The sequence below is a fragment of the Heptranchias perlo genome, chromosome 7 (genome assembly GCF_035084215.1).
Source record: "Heptranchias perlo isolate sHepPer1 chromosome 7, sHepPer1.hap1, whole genome shotgun sequence".
In the NCBI taxonomy this organism is placed as follows: Eukaryota; Metazoa; Chordata; class Chondrichthyes; order Hexanchiformes; family Hexanchidae; genus Heptranchias; species Heptranchias perlo.
The window spans coordinates 44,570,878-44,594,134 of record NC_090331.1 but is presented as its reverse complement, the minus strand read 5'-3'; the positions used below and the strand labels follow the sequence as shown (position 1 = coordinate 44,594,134).

Sequence of the window (23,257 nt, the reverse complement as noted above, 5' to 3'; positions counted from 1 at the left end):
AAGAAGCCTTGGCGAGTTGCTGCAGTGCATCCTGTGGATGGTACACACTGCAGCCACTGTGCGTCGGTGGTGGAGGGAGTGAATGTTTAGGGTGGTGGATGGGGTGCCAATCAAGCGGGCTGCTTTGTCCTGGATGGTGTTGAGCTTCTTGAGTGTTGTTGGAGCTGCACTTATCCAGGCAAGTGGAGAGTATTCCATCACACTCCTGACTTGTGCCTTGTAGATGGTGGAAAGGCTTTGGAGAATCAGGAGGTGAGTCACTCGCCGCAGATTACCCAGCCTCTGACCTGCTCTTGTAGCCACAGTATTTATATGGCTGGTGCAGTTATGTTTCTGGTCAATGGTGACCCCCAGGATGTTGATGGTGGGGGATTCAGCGATGGTAATGCCGTTGAATGTCAAGGGGAGGTGGTTAGACTCTCTTGTTGGAGATGGTCATTGCCTGGCACTTGTCTGGCGCGAATGTTACTTGCCACTTATCAGCTCAAGCCTGGATGTTGTCCAGGTCTTGCTGCATGGGGCACGGACTGCTTCATTATCAATGATTAATGACAACAAAGGAAGGGCCTAATCACTTGCATTAACAGTTGATAAGAAGGAGGTGTAGCAGTTTAATCACTTTCTTTTCTTCCTTAAATTGCTGGTTTATATCTTGAAGTGTATTTATAACTAAGGGTTGCTTGCTTCTGAAGTAAGAAAGAATTGGATTTTTTTAGAATCCAGAGCTTCATTCTTTAAAGTGTACAAATATGCAAAAATTACCCAATTATTTCTTGGAATAAATCAATTTAACCAACAAGTTCTACTTTTCTTCTTATTGTTATATAGAATACCTGAAAGAGAATTTAGACAAGTATATGTCGCATTTCCCAAAAGTTCATGTTATTCACCTACAGAAGCGTCATGGTTTAATCCGTGCCAGACTTGTAGGTGCAGCTATTGCTACAGGTATGGTATGATGACTTCTCTCTGACTAATTTGTTTCATTTTTATGATTTGTCTTGTGCATCATGAAAATAAAGAGGTGAATTGCCCTGCTTTCAATTCTAAAAATACACGAAAGCATGGAATGATCAACGGCAATTTGGCAATTAATTCCCTTCATTGTCAAAGTACTATTTGCCCTTTTTGTGGATTCTATGCAATTCATTAATCTCCCGAAGAAAGATGTACAAAGTTTCTTCCTTGTGTAGTTGAATAAAACTGCAAAATATCTCCCTAGCTTTACAACTTGCTTTATTCAACCCAATTTGGTAACTAAATCTGATCATGAGGTGGAACCACTGAGAATGGTGCGGGCACAGTTTTAGGAGCAGATTGCCTGCTTACTCTGTCAGTCAGGCCTTTGCCTATGAAATGGGAGAACATAAAGAAAAAAATACATTGTTAAAAAATGGACAAAGATAGAATTTTTTTAATATTGCAACAAAATATTCACTGATGGATTAATTTCACTACAGTAGAAAAAGAAAATGCTAAAAATGTACAGCAGGTCTGGCAGTATTTGTAATGTCAATAGTTATATTAACATTGTGGGTAAAGCCTTTTGAGCTGCTGATAGTCCTTCTATGTATTTTCAGCAGTTTCTGTTTCTTTTTGTGAACGATATAGGCCAGGAAATTCCTCGGAGCTGTGCCCACTCCATTATGTGTGTAAAATGGAGTTTCCACTGCACTTACGGTGAAGTAACGCCGGTGGAGCGGGCACAGCTGCAAGGAATTTCCTGACCGTTGTCTGTTTGAAGTTATGTACTATTTACAGCAGTTTCAGATTAGTCTTATTCACTGGCAGATGCACTGGGTACGTTTAAAACAAAATGATTTTGAGTTGGTTGTTCCCGAATCATTTGTCTATTAGCAAGGCTTAGAAACATTGAGTGTTGCAGTGATTTAATCAAGTGTTGACCTAAGATTTCCCTTTTCATTTCTAGGTGATGTGCTGACATTTTTGGACTCCCATGTTGAATGCAATGTTGGCTGGCTGGAGCCACTCTTGGAAAGGATCCTTTTAAAGCGAACAAAAGTAGCTTGCCCTGTTATTGAAGTTATCAGTGATGAGGATATGAGGTACAATTATATAATCCTGTTTAGCTGAAGTCAGGATCATCACACAACTACTTTGGCTTGGTTTGGTGGCCTAACATTAGCAGAATTATTCCACCTGGAATTTCCTCGGCTGCCGTAACTTTGGCGGAATATCGTCTGAAACCCCGGATAGATGCACAAATGGGGCTTCCACCGAAGTTACTCCTGCCAATCGGGATAGTCCACGAGGAAATTTCCTGCATTCAAGTTCTGTATCAAAGAACTTGTGTGTCTGAACCTCATCCCTAACTTTTATACAACCTTAGCTTTGATCTTCAGTGGGCAAGGTCTAGTCGTGGCTGCGATGCTAGATGGGACTTAAGATTTTATCAGTTTGATAGAAATGGGCGTACATTAGTATTTTTAATGACACTGTTCATTTTTGTAAACAATTTTACTACACCAAGTTATAGTCCAACAATTTTATTTGAAATTCACAAGCTTTCGGAGGCTTCCTCCTTCCTCAGGTGAATGTTGTGGAAATGAAATCCTCGAACCCTTCGCATTTATAAATCACAGAACAATACCTGGTGATTACAGATAGTCTTTCCAACTGCCCATTGCCAAGGCAATCACAGTGTGCAGACAGAGAGGTGTTACCTACAAGGTCACCGAATATACAAACCACCAAAACAAAAAGAGAGAGAGAGGCAGAAACATAGAAAAGACAGCAAATGACCCGTTATATTAAAAACAGATAACATTTGTTCGCTGGTGGGGTTACGTGTAGCGTGACATGAACCCAAGATCCCGGTTGAGGCCGTCCTCATGGGTGCGGAACTTGGCTATCAATTTCTGCTCGACAATTTTGCGTTGTCGTGTGTCTCAAAGGCCGCCTCGGAGTTTTTACAGAGCTGCAAGAAAGCAGACAAGATCCCGAAAGGACTACAGATCAGGAACCCACTCAAGTCCACATACAACTCGGATTACGCTGAGAGACTCTGCCGTCGTACCTCTCGCACACTCCGCAACCATCTCGTACACCAACTCTACAGCAGACGCCGCAACCTCGAAACTAAGATAGAGTCCATACTCTCAACCTGTACTCAAGACACAGCAGACCAGCTACGAGATACCGCCAAACAGACGAGGCAACGGAACTACGCTGCCTACATGAAAACCAAGAGCAGGAAGCTTGAGAAACTCGGCATCAGCACCAGCATCGACCAAGCTTCCCCTGGTACCACGGTTGCAACCACAGGGAAGTCTATCGTCAATTTGTCCGACCACACCCTTCAACCAGACGAAATCGAAGTTCTCAGCCGAGGGCTCAATTTCTGCCCCACTACCAAAATGGACCCCATTAGTCTCGCGGCGGACACAGAGGAATTCATCAGGAGAATGAGGCTCCGGGAATTCTTCCACAAACCCCAAGATTTCAGCAGCGAACCCAATGAGACAATCAACGATCCGGAACAGCAGACAGAGGGATCCGCGGTACAGCAACCGAAGAGGAAAGAGTCACACTGGACTCCTCCGGAGGGTCGCTGCCCTCAGCTTGACATGTATGCTCAAGCTGTCAGGAAATGCATCAATGCCAGATTCATCAGCCGCACTCACAAGACAGTCCAGAATGTCACCCGAGCACAACGCAACGGCATCAACGCTCTCAAGACCAACTGCAACATCGTCATCAAACCAGCGGACAAAGGAGGAGCCATCGTCATACAGAACAGTACGGACTATTGCAAAGAAGCATACCGACAACTGGACAACCAGGAACACTACAGACGGTTACGCGCAGATCCGACCAAAGAACACAACCACCAGCTCAACAAACTGATCAAGACCTTCGATCCAGACCTTCAAAGCATCCTACGCGCTCTCATCCCACGTACTCCCCGCGTGGGAGACTTCTACTGCTTCCCAAAGATACACAAAGCCAACACACCCGGACGTCCTATCGTATCAGGCAATGGAGCCCTGTGTGAGAACCTCTCTGGATACATCGAGGGCATCCTGAAACCCATCGTACAGGGAACCCCCAGCTTCTGTCGCGACACTACAGACTTCCTACAAAAACTCAGTACCCACGGACCAGTTAAACCAGGAACACTTCTCACCACGATGGACGTCTCGGCACTCTACACCAGTGTCCCCCACGATGACGGCATCGCTGCGACAGCATCAATACTCAACACCAACAACAGCCAATCTCCAGATGCCATCCTACAACTCATCCGCTTCATCCTGGATCACAATGTCTTCACCTTCGATAACCAGTTCTTTACCCAAACACACGGAACAGCCATGGGGACCAAATTCGCACCCCAATATGCCAACATTTTCATGCACAAGTTGGAGCAGGACTTCTTCACTGCACAGGACCTCCAACCAATACTATACACCAGATACATCGACGACATTTTCTTTCTATGGACCCACGGCGAGGAATCACTAAAGAGACTACACGATAACATCAACGAGTTCCATCCCACCATCAAGCTCACCATGGACTACTCCTCAGAATCAGTTTCTTTCTTGGACACACGAATCTCCATCAAAGACGGGCACCTCAGCACCTCACTCTACCGCAAGCCCACGGACAACCTCACGATGCTCCACTTTTCCAGCTTCCACCCTAACCACGTCAAAGAGGCCATCCCCTATGGACAGGCCCTGCGAATACACAGGGTCTGCTCAGACGAGGAGGAACGCGATGGACACCTACAGACGCTGAAAGACGCCCTAGTAAGAACGGGATATGACGCTCGACTCATCGATCGACAGTTCCGACGAGCCACAGCGAAAAATCGCATAGACCTCCTCAGAAGACTAACACGGGACGCAACCAACAGAGTACCCTTTGTCGTCCAGTACTTCCCCGGAGCGGAGAAACTACGCCATGTTCTCCGCAGCCTTCAACATGTCATCAATGACGACGAACACCTCGCTATGGCCATCCCCACACCTCCACTACTCGCCCAACCTCAAACAGACCATCGTTCGCAGCAAATTACCCAGCTTTCAGGAGAACAGCGTCCACGACACCACACAACCCTGCCACGGTAACCTCTGCAAGACATGCCAGATCATCGACACAGATACCACCATCACTCGAGAGGACACCACCCACCAGGTACATGGTTCATATTCCTGTGACTCGGCCAACGTTGTCTACCTCATACGTTGCAGGAAAGGATGCCCCAGAGCATGGTACATTGGCGAGACCATGCAGACGCTGCGACAACGGATGAACGGACACCGCGCAACAATCGCCAGACAGGAGGGTTCCCTCCCAGTCGGGGAACACTTCAGCAGTCAAGGACATTCAGCCACCGACCTTCGGGTAAGCATATTCCTAGGCGACCTTCGAGACACACGACAACGCAAAATCGTCGAGCAGAAATTGATAGCCAAGTTCCGCACCCATGAGGACGGCCTCAACCGGGATCTTGGGTTCATGTCACGCTACACGTTACCCCACCAGCGAACAAATGTTATCTGTTTTTAATATAACGGGTCATTTGCTGTCTTTTCTATGTTTCTGCCTCTCTCTCTCTTTGTTTTTTGGTGGTTTGTATATTCGGTGACCTTGTAGGTAACACCTCTCTGTCTGCACACTGTGATTGCCTTTGCAACGGGCAGTTGGAAAGACTTTCTGTAATCACCAGGTATTGTTCTGTGATTTATAAATGTGAAGGATTCGAGGATTTCATTTCCACAACATTCACCTGACGAAGGAGGAAGCCTCCGAAAGCTTGTGAATTTCAAATAAAATTGTTGGACTATAACTTGGTGTTGTAAAATTGTTTACAATTGTCAACCCCAGTCCATCACCGGCATCTCCACATCACTGTTCATTTTGTTAGAGCTTTTTGCTTCAGGCTAAAGGCCATACACTTTTTGATAGTATTTGTATTAGTTTTCAGAGCAAGCAAATACTAATGTACATTATAACATCAGAAACAATAGCTTCATAATGAATCAGAAAGAATGTGCCCACCACTGTAATGGTATTCTACCAATTCTATTAATAGCCCAATATAAGCTGGGAGCTGTGGTGGGCAACAGGAGCAGACGGTAGTGATAAATTTTAAAAAAGCTTTATTCGATGGCAGTGAATAAAGGTGTTCCAAAGGCTAGTCATCTGCTCTTTACATTATTCATAAATGATTTGAAGGAAGATTTGCAAAGTTATCTTGATATTGTAAAGTATGCTGATTGAAAAGGGTATTTGATGATTACTTAGAAAAGAATATGAGGAGCGGGAAGGAAAATGGGACTGTAAAATCAGTCCCTGAGAGGGATTTAAATTCAACACAGGCAAGAAGGAACAAATAGCCTTGTCCTGTGTTAGCATTTCTTTACCAGGCTTTGTGGCCAAGTGAAACTGGGCTGATTTTCGGTCCTGTTGCTGAGGGATTGAAATACAGTGAGCTTTGTATTCACAAAAGTCACTCTGGACTGATCTTGCCAGATTTCATGTGGTCAGCTTCATTAATTATGCATATCGAGCTCGCTGCCTAGATTGGGCCTGCTGGTGGGTGGTAACTGTCAGTAAGGCCGGAAAATAGAACACACCTGCAGCTATTTTAATTCTTAGGGGGCACAGGGACTTAAACATATCTGGTGCACAACTGGTTTAGCCATCCATCACTAGATCTGGCTGGACGACATCAAGCACTATTGGACCTTGCTCTCGTCTCCTAAACCACTCACTACTCCAGGATCATCCGGGAATGCAAAGGTAACTCCTAGCTTCTTTACTCCACTACAAATTGTCTCCTTGAGCCCCTCTCCCCTGCCCCCTCCATCCTCACCTCCATCAATAAGTACACGGAGCTGTTTGTCACTAAGATTGAGACCATTCATTCAGCTGCCTCTGCCATATCCCCCCTTTCCCCTTGCTCAGTAAGCCAGAACTTCTCCAAGGCTTCCTTCTTCCCTAACCCTGAACTGCCATCTTTCTCTAGCTTCTCTCCTATCTCCCTTCATACTCCATCCGGGTTCATCTTGTCCATGAGATGCACCTCCTGCTCTCTTAACCCTATTCCCACTAAACAGCTGACCCATGGGGTCTTGGCCCCCATGAGTGCTGACATTGTAAATTATTCCCTCTCCTCAGGTACTGTCCCACTGCTTTTGAAAACCACCATCATCATTGCCCTCTTCCTCAAAAAAAACCCCACCTTTGATCCCTCTGTCCATCCTCTATTTCTTCTCCAAAATCCTTGATCGTGTTGTCGCCTCCCAAATCTGTGCCCCTCTTTCCTGCAAATCTGTGTTTCAATCCCTCCAATCATGTTTCCACCCCTACCATAGCACTGAAATGGCCCTAATCAATGTCACAAATTACATCCTCTGTGATTGTGGTGCACTATCCCTCCTTGGAGGTGCTTATGCAAAAAGTGCAGCACAGGAGAGTTGCTCTGTTTGGGACAGCACGGCACTCCTTTGTAGGAGCTACTTCCAGTCTGCTTGGCATAAAGTGGTGGACAGAATCAGTACTGTGTCCAACAACCAAAGTGGGAACTGAGGAGAAAGAGTTTGACAATCTGAAGAAGTCAGTCAAAGTAAGACTAGTCTGCATTGCATTACATCAAATAGATGGGTAACTTGTGCATCCCACAGCAAATTTCCTCACATCGTGCTAAACCAACTGACGTTGCATGCTAAGCCCTCGCAAAGCAGCTGTCTCTTAACTTCATGTACATACCCATACTGCAGTAATACTGTACTTCAAACTGGAACTGTTGGTGCATCGTCTTTTGGAAAGGTGATCCCACAAACCAACTTTTCAACACAATCATGCAGGGTGGACTCTTGTGTCTCATTCTTTATGTACTCTTTAAAAACTCCCAACATCTCAATACTATTTCTCTATTTGATGCATAACGGAAGGGAGCAAACCTCAACTGGAGGAGAGCCAGCTAATTTAGACCTTTCAGTCATTTTGAACATGATGTGGAGATGCCGGTGATGGACTGGGGTTGACAATTGTAAACAATTTTACAACACCAAGTTATAGTCCAGCAATTTTATTTTAAATTCACAAGCTTTCGGAGGCTTCCTCCTTCGTCAGGTGAACGATGTGACGATCATTTTGAACAGGCCATGTTTGACATTGCGGGACTTGAGAACATGGAGAGAACATGGAGAGAATGGGCCAGAGTGAAGCTGGATGCTATCTCAAAGCTCAGGGCTAATGGCACCTTTTTCTTCTTTTTCCACTCACTTACTCACTCACATAAATTCTGCCCACTACCTTAACACCAGTATTGCAACACTCCTTCGTCTTAGAAGAGTGTTTGTGGGACCAACTTTCCCAAAGATGATGCACCAACAGTTCCAGTTTAAAGTGCAGTATTACTGCAGTATGGATATGTACATGAAGTTAAGAAACAGCTGCTTTGTGAGGGCTTAGCTGTAGAGGACCCCCAACAACAAGCTGCAGATCCCATTGACACCCAAAATAATCAGCCCCTCCTCTTCTCCTCTCCTTCCATAGCGAGCACCAACATGGGTTTATTTACCTAGGGACTTAGCCATTTTTGGAGGATAAGATACCGAATATGAGTTAGTATGGATGAGGAGGATCAGGAACCTGCTGGCTGGAGGACTAGGTTTTTTTCCTCCTCAGTTGCAGAGGCATGGAATCCTGATTTCAAGGAGACTGTGTTTAAAAGAAGGACACTATCTGAGTACCAATGTTTCTTACTGTCATTACAGACTGTGCCAAGAAACTTCAACTGATCAGTGGACATCTTGAGAGAGTGCCTAGCAGCAGGGGCATGGTTAGAATAGATATTGATGAGGCTGCTGCCTCTTAGGGCATGGCTACTAAGAGCCCATCCAGCCTCCCTCCCTCCAAGACAAAAGACGTGCCAGAACAAGGGCAAGATCAGCTTGCCACCATTTTACATGACACCGATTGCAGGACTATCTCATAACTCAAGCACAAGGAAGCATCTTTAGAGAGCATTTAACTATGGGATACATTTTATGAATTAGCACTCCCAGGGCATGGCTTCACACACAGGGATCTTATATTGCGTATTGGGCAGTTTGGGCATGGAGGTTATTGCACCCTGAATAATTTTCCATGCACTAAAATTAATCATGCGGGGCTTGCTGACCTCCGCACTGAAATTCCCAGTATGCGCTCTCATTGTATGATGGTCTGCACTTGGAGTGCTAATTCACAAAATCTAATCCTGCAAGTCAAAACAAATTATTCTAACTTCCAATAGATCACCAGTAGATTTGGAATATTTGGCACAATTTTGTGCACTCTGCCTTCATAAGGACAATGAGATGTTGGGAGGGGATTTATAGAAGAATGACAAAAATGATTTCTGGATTTTGTACACTAGGTTATAAAGAGAGACTCTGAGAGCTAATTTGTTTTCATTATAGAAAAGAATATCATGGAGGGGCATGATCCAGGTCTTTAAGATGCTGAGAGGCATATTTGATGTAGATGTAAGCAGGCTATTTAACTAGGACTGTGAACGTAAGAACTAAAGGGCAAAGGTTTAAAATTCACATTCACAAGACTGGAGATTAAAAGAAAGCCTTTCCCACAAAGGAATGGATATATGGAAGGGACTCTGATCAAAAACAGTTGATATAAGAGCACTGATATTGCAATGTCAGCAAAATCAGGCCTGCATGTGCTCCATGCATGGTATATCCTGCACTGGTAGCAAGGACGACTGGCTTCATCAAATCTTGCAAGACTTTTCTAATTTTAATAGGCTCCCCGCGCATGATAAGTGGGCTGTGACAGTGAGGTTGGGCAATCTGGTGAGAGAATGGCTTTTAAACAGTAGCTGCTTGTCATTAAAGAACAATGCATTTTTTGCTTGGTATGGATGTTGGCACCAAGAGGAATATGGGGAAAACTCCCCTTTTTAAGGATGTTATCCTGGAGGTCCTACTTTTGGAGGTGCAACAAAGAAGAGAAATGCCACCCTATTGTCAAAGCAAATGCTAAGACAGCTTGGATAGGGGTTGCCAAGAGAATGAATGGAGCCTCTCAGGTCTGAAGGAACAGGGAACAAATGAAGATTAAGTTTTCTGGTATGCAGAGGAGTACATAAAATGTTGTAAGATGTACTCTGAACCAGCACTGCCATCAAAAACCACATGGATTGGAATGCACTCCCACAAGGGGGGATCTGGACTGGCCACAGGGTTAGCAACTCCAGATGCATTGTCACAAATCCAGTACAACTCATCATGTGGAATTTTCGGACCACTAAGTTCAGCAATTGATTGATAGGATTTGTTTTCTGCATGTAAACAATGCTCCCACACACCACGTCATTATCAAAGTACTAACCTTCTCAGTAGAATAAAAGGATTCCAGGCATCAGTTATGAGCATGCAAGACCACAATTTTTGTCACGAGCCATGCACATGAAAGTAACATTCTGCCCCTGCTATTGTGCTACGTGTAGATAATTCAGAATTTTATTTGTATGAAAGTGTATGTTTCATTTCTCTAAAACAAGTTTTCTGCACCTATGGTAGTTGGTAATTTTGCTTATTTTTGGAATAGTCTGTTCTTTTTATTTCTAGGAGTTTCTTCACTAGATTGTGCATCAATAATGCTTGTTATTAATATGAAAAATTTGTGCCTTTAATTTAGTTATGTAAGAGTGAGCGGTTTTCTACGAGGAGTATTTACCTGGCCCATGAATTTTGGGTGGAAAACAATACCTGATGAAATGATTAAAAAATACAATCTAAAAGAAATGGACCCAATAAGGTACGTCAGCTTACTAAAGGTAATAATTATTAATGATTCTTATCTTTGTAATGCCTCATGAAGCATTTATGAAATGGTCATTGTCCAAACTCCTTATTTGAGCTATTTGTTAAAGCCAGAGTGAAAAAAGGATGAAAATCTACTTTCATGACTATTGCCCATCATAACTCGATGAATGCTATAAATCCCACTTGCTAACTATCCAATGTGAGTTATTGTCCAGCTTTGCTTAGCTGAGAAGTAGGTCACAGCTTGGCAGAACGTTAGTGTGTTTATCCCTCCAATGCCAGTCTTCCATTGTTTCTTGCTCTGTTTTTCCAGCAGCCTGTTGTATCTGTTCCCTACCCCACTGATCAGTTTCTCATCTAGTTCAGTGTTTTTCTGTGACAGGATTAATTTTCTCTGGTTAAATTTCAACCAAAAGTTTGCAATGACTGGAAAGGTCCCAGGGAGCAAGTAATGTTGGAACCATTCTCTTGGAGAATACATGAACAGAGCATGAAACCATTACTAGTGAATCTATGGCTGCTTTGTGAATGCAGCACTTTCTAATTTTTGTATTGCCCAAAAATAAAAAGCCAAATTAAATATGTAACATTAGTTCAACTCTACAACTATTTTTCTTTTAGGTGTCCAATAATGGCAGGAGGATTATTTTCGATTGACAAGAAATATTTTTATGAACTGGGTACTTATGATGCAGGCTTGGAAGTCTGGGGTGGAGAAAACATGGAGCTATCCTTTAAGGTACCCTCACAGGCCTTTCATCAGGAGCCAGAAATATGCATATGTTATTAAACTTAAACATTTTTATATAGAGTTAAAAGTACTTTTCTAATATTTCCAAAGAACTGTACCTTTTTACTTTTTTGACAACTGGAACATGAGATGAAGTAAACAGTAATTTCCACATTTAGAGTACCATACTTTGGATACAGCTGAATATTTAAATTTTGAGCAAATTCATGCATTTTTAGATTCAGAAAATCATTGGGTGACCACCCCCAGTTGTTTCTTCAATGTAACAGCTTTTTTTAGACAATTATGTTCCAAAATACTAGCTTATAGGCAAGCTGGTAATAATGATTATTGTCCTTATACTAAAATTATCTAGTACAGGCCAAAAAATTTAGATAATTGCAAAGATATCTTCATTATTTAAAAATAGTTAAAAGACGTAGCTAGAAATTGTAGACAGTCAGTTTAACTAATGAAGGGACGCCTGTAAAAGCACAGCTTGATAACAGACAGCCAGTGTGAACTCAGGGAGGAAAGATCATGCTTTAACGAGCTTGATAGAGCTGTTCAAAAATATTACAGCCATGGTAGATCAGGAAAATTCAGTGGCTGTTACATATTTACATTGTTGAAAATCTGTTAACGAGGTACCATATCAGACATTGTTACCATTTGTGTTTTCTAAGATACTGATTTTGTTTTTAATGGTTTTGCAAATTTTCCCATAAATGCACCTCCCCCCACAACCCAGAAGCTGTGCCTTTATGTAGTCTGCTTTTGCACACAGATGTGGCCATGGTCTAACAATTATCCCAATTGCAGTAATCTGCATAGTCAAGTTTACGTAGGCTCATTCTACATTTTCAGTCAACTCATTGCAGTGGAATACCGAACACAGATCCATCTTTTTATATGCTTAATCAACTAACATATTTACTTATTATTTAAAGTAGGGCTAGGGCAATAGATAAGTACAATATAATCTATCCTAAATTGTCCTTATAAATGTCCACAAGTGATTAATTGTCCTTTTGCATCTTCTGATGAAGAAATGAAAATAATCACTTTCACTGGTGTTAGCTGTGGTTCATCTCTTGAGTCAGAAGGTTGTGGGCTCAAGTCCCACTCCAGAGACTTGAGCACATAATCTAGGCTGCTCCTCCAATCCAATACTGAGGAAATGCAGTACTTTTTTTTTATTCGTTCATGGGATGTGGGCGTTGCTGGCGAGGCCGGCATTTATTGCCCATCCCTAATTGCCCTTGAGAAGGTGGTGGTGAGCCGCCTTCTTGAACCGCTGCAATCCGTGTGGTGAAGGTTCTCCCACAATACTGTCGGAGGTGCCGTCTTTCGGATAAGTCGTTAAACCGAAGCCCCAGTCTGCCCTCTCGGGTGGTCATAAAAGATCCCGTGGCACTATTCGAAGAGGGGCAGGGGAGTTCTCCCTGGTATTCTGACCAATATTTATCCCTTATCCAAGATCACTAAAAGAGATTATCTGGTCATTATCAGATTGCTGGTTGTGGGACCTTGCTGTGCGCAAATTGGCTGCTGCGTTTCCTAGATTACAATAGTGACTAGACTTCAACAGTACTTCATTGGCTGTAAAGCGCTTTGGGGCGTCCTGAGGTCATGAAAGGTGCTATATAAATGCAAGTCTTCTATTTCCTTGGGGGTTGTGATAAGCTACCATAACTTCGAGATTTCCACCGATATTCTGCCAAAGTTTCGGCAGCTAATCGGGAGCCACCCCCCCCCCCCCCAGGAGGAAATTCCCAGTATCCATTTTGTTGCACCAAGTCTCTTGATGCAGTCCTACAGAGAAAGTCTCCTTTTTTGTCCCTCTTCAGCCAAACCTTTTGTTGGTGAGCACTTCATTACCAGACAAAATTCATAGCTGGCTCTTGAACTGGAAGATCGTATCATTTTTAAACTATACTAGTCGATCTCCTGTGTTGTTGTACACAGGGAGTCAAGATCACAAGTAGTCTTCAGGTGAAGTGAAATTAGAGAGTGGAGGATAATTGGACCAGGGTGCACAGGCGGATTTCAGCCACAATTTTAAAGTCATGCATTCTGTCCATATTTTTATATAATAATTTGATTTATACTATTATATGTGGTGAAACAGCAAAATGTTCAGTAATTTGAGAAGCAGAATTGGTTGGATCATAAGAGTTTTTCTGCACTGCAGGCTGAGGATCTGGAAAACACAAAACTGAAGTGCTACAGCACCATCACTGATGGTGTGATGTAATTGCATTGTATTGGCAAAAATGAGAGCGCATAGAATTGGAGGTAAACTTGTGACCTGGGTTGGTAATTGGTTTGAAGGTAGGAGACAAAGAGTAGGGATAAAGGATTTATTCTCTGATTGGTGGGATGTAATAAGTGATGTTCCCCAGGGATCTGTATTGCAGCTTTTCACTTAGATGACAGACTAGAGAGTTGTAGATCCAAGTTTGCAGATTACATCGAATGTACAGCACAGAAACAGAACATTCAGTCCAACAGGTCCATGCGGTGTTTATGCTCTACATGAGCCTCCTCCCTATTTCATCTAACCCTATCAGCATATTCTTCTTTCCTTTCTCCCTCATGTGTTTATCTAGCTTCCTCTTAAATGCATCTATGCTAGTCGCCTCAACTACTCCATGTGGTAGCAAGTTCCACATTCTAACTACTCTAGGTAAAGAAGTTTCTCCTGAATTCCCTATTGGATTTATTAGTGACTGTCTTATATATATGACCCCTAGTTCTGGTCTCCCCCGGAAGCAGAAACATCTATCCTATCAAACCCTTTCATAATCTTAAAGACCTCTATCAGAGCACCCCTCTGACGACTCTTTTCCTGATAGGTACAACCTCTCCATTCTGGTATCGTGCTAGTAAATTTTTTTGCACTTTCTCCAGTGCCTCTATATCCTTTTGATGATATGGAGACCAGATGACACTTTGTTAGGAGGCACAGTAATTTGTGTGGCTGGGAGGAGGAAGTTACAAAGGGACATAAACAGATTAAGCGAGTAGGCAAAACTATGGCAGATGGAGTTCAGTGTAGTAAGGATCTGAGAAAGACAAAGTTCAAGCATTTTCTGTAGTATAACAAGTTATAGCTAATAAAGTTGGGAGGATGAGACTTCTTTGGGGTTTGCATAGTTCTACTTACATTGGATACAGAGGACCAATTTGTGAGGGGGCAATATCTTCAACAGCATCTTAGACAGTACGTTCATTACCATCAATACCCAAAGAACTGTGTTTACAGACCATGCCACTCCTACCCTAGTTATGTCAGAGGAGACCTGTCTGCTGCTTTCACTTTGCTACAGGGACACTGAACAAATTATGCCACCTGCTGTGCCTTGACTTAGAGACAGCTTCAATGACTGGGACAGCTTTTCCCACAACTATTAAAGTCACAGAAACATTAAGCTTCTATGCCGCAGGATGCTTCCAGGCCACAATAGGGAACTTCTGCTAAATAAGCCAGCCTCCAGTTTATTCCTGTATAAAGCGGATGACCGAAGCCATGTTTGGCATGGGAACACCTTTGTAATTTTCTCTGTAGATAGGAGATAGCAACTGCATAAGTCTCCCCTGAGTCCAGGGATTTCTAGATGAAACCGGCATCAACCCCAATGCATGCATGAACAGGAAGGGGTACTACTTCGTAACTGTTCAGGTAGTTTCCGACCACAAAATTATGATCCTGCACATTAGTACTTCTAATCCAGAGAGCACCCATGATGCTTTTTACAGACATCCACGGTGCCTGCATTAATTGAAGGTGATTCAACAGATTGAGGGGAAGGTTGTTGTAAATCGTAAACATACATTGTTCAGTGCATTCTTGGAAGATGTGTCTGACTCCTCTCACTTTGGTTGACCTGGTACGGTCACTGAATTCCTTGCAGCACTGAATAGCCTTGTGAGACATTGAAGAGGAGGCACTTATTGCCAAAGTCATATCCTTCCATAGTGCCTGTACTGTGTCCTTGGACAGTCACCACTATTCCGAGCCTACCAGGGTCTATTTCCTCTCTTGAATCTCCCTGAGGAGAATTTATATAGGGGCATCATAGAATTTTGGGTCTCTGTTAACCTGCTGCTTAACTTCTGCTCATTATTTGTGACTGCTCTCCTCTTTCTCCCATAAGAACTCCTCCATGTGGTACTGGTTTCTTTAAGCTGCTGCAGGTATTTAAAGCTGTTATTTTCCCCCCTCCCCCCCCCCCCCAATCTCTCCCAATCAGAGATGGAAATCCCACCTCCATTTTGCTAAGTAAGTTCACCCTGGAAAATTCAGCAGGGTCAGTGGCAGGTCATATGGGGTGGTGGTCTTTCACATTTCAGCAGCAATGTCACCAGAAAGGAAAATCCAACCATTGGGTCAAATGGCTTTTTACTGTTCCTAAGGATTCCTATGTTCATTTTCTATTATGCCCTAAGGCTCAATCAGATTTAGAGTACATTTTTGTTCAAGTAGTCTTATTCGTCCAAATAACTTCTTCATGTTTGTGGAACAGGTTTGGATGTGTGGAGGAGAAATTGAGATTATCCCGTGTTCAAGAGTAGGCCATATTTTCCGCGATGGAAATCCATACACATTTCCAAAGAACAAAATTAAGACAGTGGAGCGGAATCTGGCCCGTGTGGCGGAGGTTTGGCTGGATGAATATGTTGATGTTTTCTATGGGCATGGTTACCACCACCTTCTTAACACGAATAACATAGAATTTAACATTGGAGACCTAAGAGAGCAGAAGGAACTCCGGAAAAAACTCCAGTGTAAGAACTTCACGTGGTATTTAGAAAACGTCTACCCTGATTTACAGACACCTTTAGTGAGAGCTGATGGCTTGGTAAGTTCTTCTGATGAAGCACTGTTAATTAAGTAAAAACCAGGAGGATGAAGCTTGGGATTTAATAACTTTCTTATGAATTTAAAAAAGGGAATCTTAGAAAATGTGAAAGTTATTATAGTTGCTATAGAAAAGTCATTAATTGATATATTGTAAACAATTTTACAACACCAAGTTATAGTCCAGCAATTTTATTTTAAATTCACAAGCTTTCGGAGGCTTCCCCCTTCGTCAGGTGAACGATGTGCTTCAAAACTACTGTAAATTTTAATCAGACTTTATGTTAACTGGCAGTGCGCCACAATTAAATACTTCTGAAAACATTTTCACTCATTTGATACAGCTTTTGCTTGTGACATTAGAAGTAGTAGCATGCAATGGTGCAAAGGCATTTGCACCATTGCATGCTACTACGATTTTCAATGTTGGAACAAGAAAATGTCTTGCTGTTGAAAATGGCACCTTGTCATTTGAATTATGTGATATGAAGAAAAAGGTAAGATATTAACTACCACATCGTTCACCTGACGAAGGGGGAAGCCTCCGAAAGCTTGTGAATTTAAAATAAAATTGCTGGACTATAACTTGGTGTTGTAAAATTGTTTACAATTGTCAACCCCAGTCCATCACCGGCATCTCCACATCATTAATTGATATAAGCAGAGAACCGTGTTCAATGGACATTTTTAATACACTCATGTCTTCTAATGTCACAAGCAAAAGCTGTATCAAATGAGTGAAAATGTTTTCAGAAGTATTTAATTGTGGCGCACTGCCAGTTAACATAAAGTGTGATTAAAATTTACAGTAGTTTTGAAGCACATCTATTTGCCACATCATGAATTTCTGCTCAGGAAATGCAGAACCTGTCGTCTTTTCTAACTCTGTTACAGTCAACCCTTATTCCGTATTGTATTTTTCAAACATTTGAAACTCTATTCGTGTGAAATCCTGCTATGTGATATTAGCATAAAAACACATTAACACATTTGTGTGAAGTTCCACTGGTTGCTGTTTAACAAAGGCATTTGCACCATTTCATGCTACTATCACATAGCACAGTTTCACCCAGTTGTTTAATAAAAAAAATGACTGCCTTTCGCTGTGAGGGAAACCACTGGTATCTGAGTTACATTAATGACTGCAAGTGTGTAAAAAGGTCTTCAGCTTTCACCTTCTGGCAACATAATGTACTCAAGGTCACTCCTGTAGCCCTAGGTTGACAATTTATCAGTATAGCTGTCAAGTGCAGTCAATAAATTTGAAATATATAAATAGGTGGGTATTGATTGTTTAATATTTTACCACAGGTTAACTGTATTTAAAAATGTACTGCCTCTTCTGTTTAAATTCCATGCATTTGATAAATGATTGTTATCAATTTTTAGCTTTTCAATGTTGGAACAAGAAAATGTCTTGCTGTTGAAAATGGCACCTTGTCATTTGAATTATGTGATATGAAGAAAAAGGTAAGATATTAACTAAGTTACATTGGGGCCGATTTTGGTCTCACTACCAGCCTATTTTTCAGTGAGAATAAAATTGCAACGGAAAACTTATTGATTTATTCCTGTTGTCTTTACGCCCACTCCCCTTTTGCTCCAGACTTGAAATAAGCGGCCACAGCTCTCAGAAACAGGCAGGGACCTCATTACTATATGCAAATTGGGGTCCTAAGACGTACATAGAACCCCAATACAATTTTGATGCGTAAACGTGCAAGCCCCACCCACTGTAACACAGTGAAACATGGCCAAACTAGCATCCCTTAAAAAGATCACTAGACGCTGCTGAAAAGGTGGATACTATATGCTTTTTGGAGCATTTTTTGGGGCCAGGTTGAGCACAATAGCTCTACAGCTTCCACTGCCCTCCCCCCTCCCTTCCCACCCAACCCTAATCAGCCTGGTTTTCTCTCGCTCAGCTGCATCGATGGGCTGCCGGATTTCCCACCCTTTCTATTGACAAGCTGTCGATCAACGCCAGAAAAGCACGGACAGCTCACCAGTCAAATTTAAATGACGCCCGACCATCAAAATGGTTTGGGTCCGACTGGTGTCCTGATCGTTCTGCACATCATCTCCCCATTGATTGTTATTTATTGTAGTATCCCAGTTATCTGAGTACTGAAAGCTGCATCTTTCAACAGTGGCTGCAAAATGAAGATTCAAAGTTAATGAAACATAGTAGGGCTGATTTTAACTTTCGGCAGTGGCAGAAAACTGGCAGAAACAGATTAGTCTCCTTTTATATATCCCATGTATAAGTTAATGGAAAAGAAAATTGGGTGGGATGTATAACGAGCCACTGATCTGCTACCACCCGTTTTCTGCCACCACTAAAGTTTAAAAATCAGCCCTAATATATGAATATTGTGGTAAATATGTAACATTGTTATATATCAATTTGGTAAAATACTAGTGTACTCCAGTAATTAAGGCTTCTTGTACTATTTATTCAAAACTCCTTGTATCTTAAATGAGTATTAAAATAATACCACTGGGAAAGAAAGTTTTCAAAAAAGTTTTCACTTTTCTTAAAATGTTAAGTATTATTTATCAGTAGATACCACATTAATATTTTAGAATTCTGTTTGGGCTTTGTCCTGAACCCCTATTAACTTTTAATCAATAAAAATACCTAAAGTTATATTTTGATCAAAGCAGGTTGAAGCTGAATTTCTGATCTAAGGTTGGTATTTCAAAATCCAAAGAAAGGAAAAGAAGTCATGTTGCACATTAAATATTTCCTTAATACTCCATCATGTAGTTTGTTAGTATACTCTGCAATATCATTTTTTTTCATGCTTGACAGAAATGTAAACAGACCTTCTTTGTAGACCTTGATGGAAAGCAATTATACAGTTAGTTCATTCAGCACAGTCATGACATAAATTCTGTTTTTATCGGCCAGCATACCTTCATGATGCTGGAAAATGTTAAGGCAACTCTAGTAATAGTTTTTCTTATCTGCTTCTTGTTGGAACGTTGGAGAAATCAGAGCCTTTTACATGAACATTACTTTCATGTTTTGAAATAGAGCCAGATTTGTAGGAATGTTTGTCAGAGGGATATTTTCTTACATTTCACTTACAGTGTATGTTTTGCTTGAAGTTTATTAATAGTGAAATTAAAATTCTTCCTTTTGATTTGGTAATACTCCACCAAACTACCAGAAAAGTACAAGAATTAGTACACTAAATCCTTTATGTCCCATTCTGGCCCAGGAGATCAAAAAGCTTTTTGCTTTAGTTGTGTGCTTTCCTACTGCATATGCTGATTCTGTACATGTGCATTGATGGTAAGAAACAAGGTCCCTGATATTTCCAGGAAGGAGAGTATAGCGGCTGGGAAATGCGGGTTTCCCGGAGGTCCTGCTGAATTTACCAGCAGAGGTGTGCAGTGCCCACTCCACTACATTTTTACTGGTGAAGTGTGGCCAATGATTTTTGGGCCCTTGTAACTACATGATCTATGCTTATCAGTATTTGATTTGTTTTGTTGATAATAACTTCACATTGACTGTACTTTCCTTGAACGATTGATAATTCCACAAAAATCTTCTTCCGTTTCTAGCTCTCCCATCAGACACCTCTTCAGTGTTTACACATTTGCCGTTTCCTATTCCAATAAGGATTGCTTTACATTGATCTGCATTAAAATTCATCTGCCATTCTTTACCTCACATTTGGAGTTGGAATGGTATGATATTTTTCTATCTTTTGGGAAGAGAAACAGTAGGCCTCACTGCTTTTTGTGGTTGGAGATGGGTGTAGACCTTGTTGCTACTTATTGGTAGTTGCTATTCCATTGAATCCAACTTAACTCCTGCGGCCACAAGGTAGCAACCTCAGTGCAAACTATTCCTGAACAGTTTTCAATGTCGATGTATGAGAAATGATTCAAAGCCTGACCAATTTTTCCCTTTATCAAAATATCCCTACTTATAATGTCTTGCCGCATCCAGGATGAAACATTCTTGATATTATTCAAAAGGGTTGGCTGAAGTACCACTTGCAGAAAAGTTTTAAATATTTATTTTCTTCACAGTGCCAACATTTTAGCCATACGTGGTTACGGCTAATTAAACAGATGGACATGTGCATAGCTTTATTGGACATGAAACAGGGGTTGGGCATGAAACCCTGTGATAATAAAAACAATAATCTAAGGTGGCTGCATCAGTCTTTTATAGCTGAATCAACATTGGTAAGTACCTATATAATTTTGAAGTTGGGTCATTCTATGTGGCCCAGGTAAAATCTTAATATCTCGCCCTTACCCCTGACAGAAGTGAAAGAATTTAATATGATAATTCTACCATGTGAACTTTCCACAATGGAGCAAAGATTCTCTTTGGTCACAGCAAAGAAAACTTCAGGAATATGCAGGTCATAATTAATTCATCTTTCCCCCCCCCCCCCCTTCCAGCTGTAAACATCCCCAATAATTTTTGTTCAGATTATTTTGCAGCAGTCTGGATAAGAGTTGGTAATAAGCACTTGCTAAATGACTGTGCAGTAACGGTCGAGTAAACAAAGGCACCAATTCTAGGCTTATATATTTGATAAAAATTGGACACATTTCCTCCTGGTCCCACAAAAATCCTGCCCCACGGTCCCCCTTTGTGATTGCCTCCGTACCATTTGAGCCTACCTGGACCGGCTGGGCTCCACAGATAAACTGCTAGATTTCCAGCCCTTCCCAGTCGATGAGATGCTGCAAATATGCAAGAAGCTTGTGGACAGAATTCAATGAGGCCTGATCATGAAAATGGTCTGTAGTTCAGGCACCTGACCACTTCCATCTGGCACACGGTGGACACATTCTGCCCGCCTCCCACCTGATGGAAGCGATCACTTCAAAATCAACTCCTTAAAAATCTACTCTATGACACTCTTAAGGTGGTGTTAATCCATGTATTTTTGGCTTTGTTATTTTGGTAGAATTACATAAGACTCCAAAATACCAGAAAATGCATAAAATAAAATACAAAATTTTCTCACGGGGTGGGGTGGGGAGGAACCATGCTCCCAGATCCCTCAGCACATTAATTTCACCCCTTAAGAACAAGTGTCCTTCAGTAACTTATAAATTCATCACATCTGCAAACTGCTTTTATGTACTTTTGGATTTTTTCCCTGCAATAAAAGTGTTCAAATGTGGGGTATAGCTACAGCTTAAGTTGTCACCTGCCCACTTTCAGTGCAGTCCCTCACCTTTGCATGTCTTGTGGCCTATATTCAATAATATTTTTGAGATATTTGCTGTTGTGGAGCTGTATCAACTTTTGCTAGTTTTCTAGCTTGGTATGTATGGACTGGCGACTGATCTAGTAGAAAGGTTGCCATTATTTTCATGGACTCTGGATGATCCTTTTTTTAAAAAAAAGTCCTAAACACATGCGTAACATGACCCTCCGGCTCCTTTTAATTGTCCTACTTTGTAGTTGTCCAAGAAATTTAAGAATTGCTTAGTATAAATAAAAAATTGTGTTTTAATCCTTTGTTCTCTTGGCGTTATTCTTTTTTCCCCTACACCATAGAAGTAAACACCTTCAGGGAAGGGGGGAGGAGAGGGGAGAAAGTTGTAAAAAGAAAACAATGCATGCCTGTGATTTTTAAAGCTGCAAAAGTTGTTTGATTATAATATGGTACAGAATGACCCTTTTTAGTTATTAATGGCATGCTAAATGTTATGTATTTTCATTTTGTAGACGGATCATATTCTTTGGGAGATTTCTCAGTTTCCTTTGTGTTTAGAAGGCAATCTATTTGGAAAAACCTTGATAATGAACACCTGTGATCCAGTCAACCCTCACCAAAAATGGCAATTTACCAACTATTATAAGGATTGATGGAGGTAATGATGGTGATGATAGCTTCTGATGGCGCAAGCATTTTTAATGAGTTGTGATTGTTTGAAACAATATTTGGTTGGATGGGTGCCAAGATCAGTAATCACAAAGAACATTGAGCCGACCTAAATAACATGCAAACAAGTTTTAAAAACATATGTTTCCAGGTGGGAACCTGAAAGAACTGGAACACAGGGAGTCATTCAATACTTGGCTTTGAGCATGGACAAATAATATTTTCCTGCTCTTACAGAAAAGTCAAATCGTGTTTTGATTCATCTGCTAATAGGGTGTAATTTTCTACCTATTTTATTTTTTAGAAAACTGTGGAGAGTAATTTATTGTAACAACAGCCAATGCAAACCTGTGAATTAATGTAATTTGGACATTTTCAGTTTGATGTTTATCGCTTTTAAAACTATTCTTTCATATCTGTAAAAAGGAAAGAAAGCTTTAACTGTTCAAGTCCAAATGACAAGATTGGGTGAGATGATAAGAAAATAATTAAAAGAAGTAATTTTACTTTTAGGTTTTCAAGTTTTGTTTTTATTTGGCTCATTATAACACTTTAGTTCATTAGAAACTAAGAAAAGGACATCTTGTATGTAATTTTCTGTGATAGATTGGTTTCTTTATCTTCAAAAGGCTTTCTTTTAAAATCAGTGTTCTAGCGCTTTGGGCAATATGCTTTACAGTAGATTTCCACCAAAAAGCTTTGCAGATCAACTGCTGTTTTGTACACCTTGTATAACTTGTAATCTAAACTTGTAATCCAGTTAAGCACAACCAGGAATAGTTTGCAACTAGCAGAAAGGCAACTGACTGAGATAGAAAGTGAAATATAAATAGTATAAGTTATGAGGCACAGCATTCATTGTGCAAGAACAGGCCCACATAAAGATCAGCAGAGCAGTTGAGGAAAGAATAGGTTGGATTTCCTTAGGTTACAGAAAGCCAGTAACAGAGTGCAATACTCTCTTATAAGTAAGTTTAGTAAG

At 41.3% G+C, this 23,257-nt stretch overlaps 1 protein-coding gene across 1 annotated transcript in view; it reads left to right on the top strand.

Annotated features, from left to right (window-relative positions):
* Nucleotides 1-22,640, top strand: part of LOC137323297 (polypeptide N-acetylgalactosaminyltransferase 5) — a 47,311-nt gene extending 24,671 nt beyond the window's left edge. Inside the window, 8 exon segments of the mRNA XM_067986789.1 lie at nt 829-948; nt 1,931-2,066; nt 10,681-10,800; nt 11,430-11,547; nt 16,068-16,403; nt 17,792-17,872; nt 20,453-20,611; nt 22,119-22,640. Coding sequence (XP_067842890.1) covers nt 829-948; nt 1,931-2,066; nt 10,681-10,800; nt 11,430-11,547; nt 16,068-16,403; nt 17,792-17,872; nt 20,453-20,611; nt 22,119-22,259 — 1,211 coding nt within the window. The 3' untranslated portion in view covers nt 22,260-22,640.
* Nucleotides 22,641-23,257: the final 617 nt, after the last annotated feature.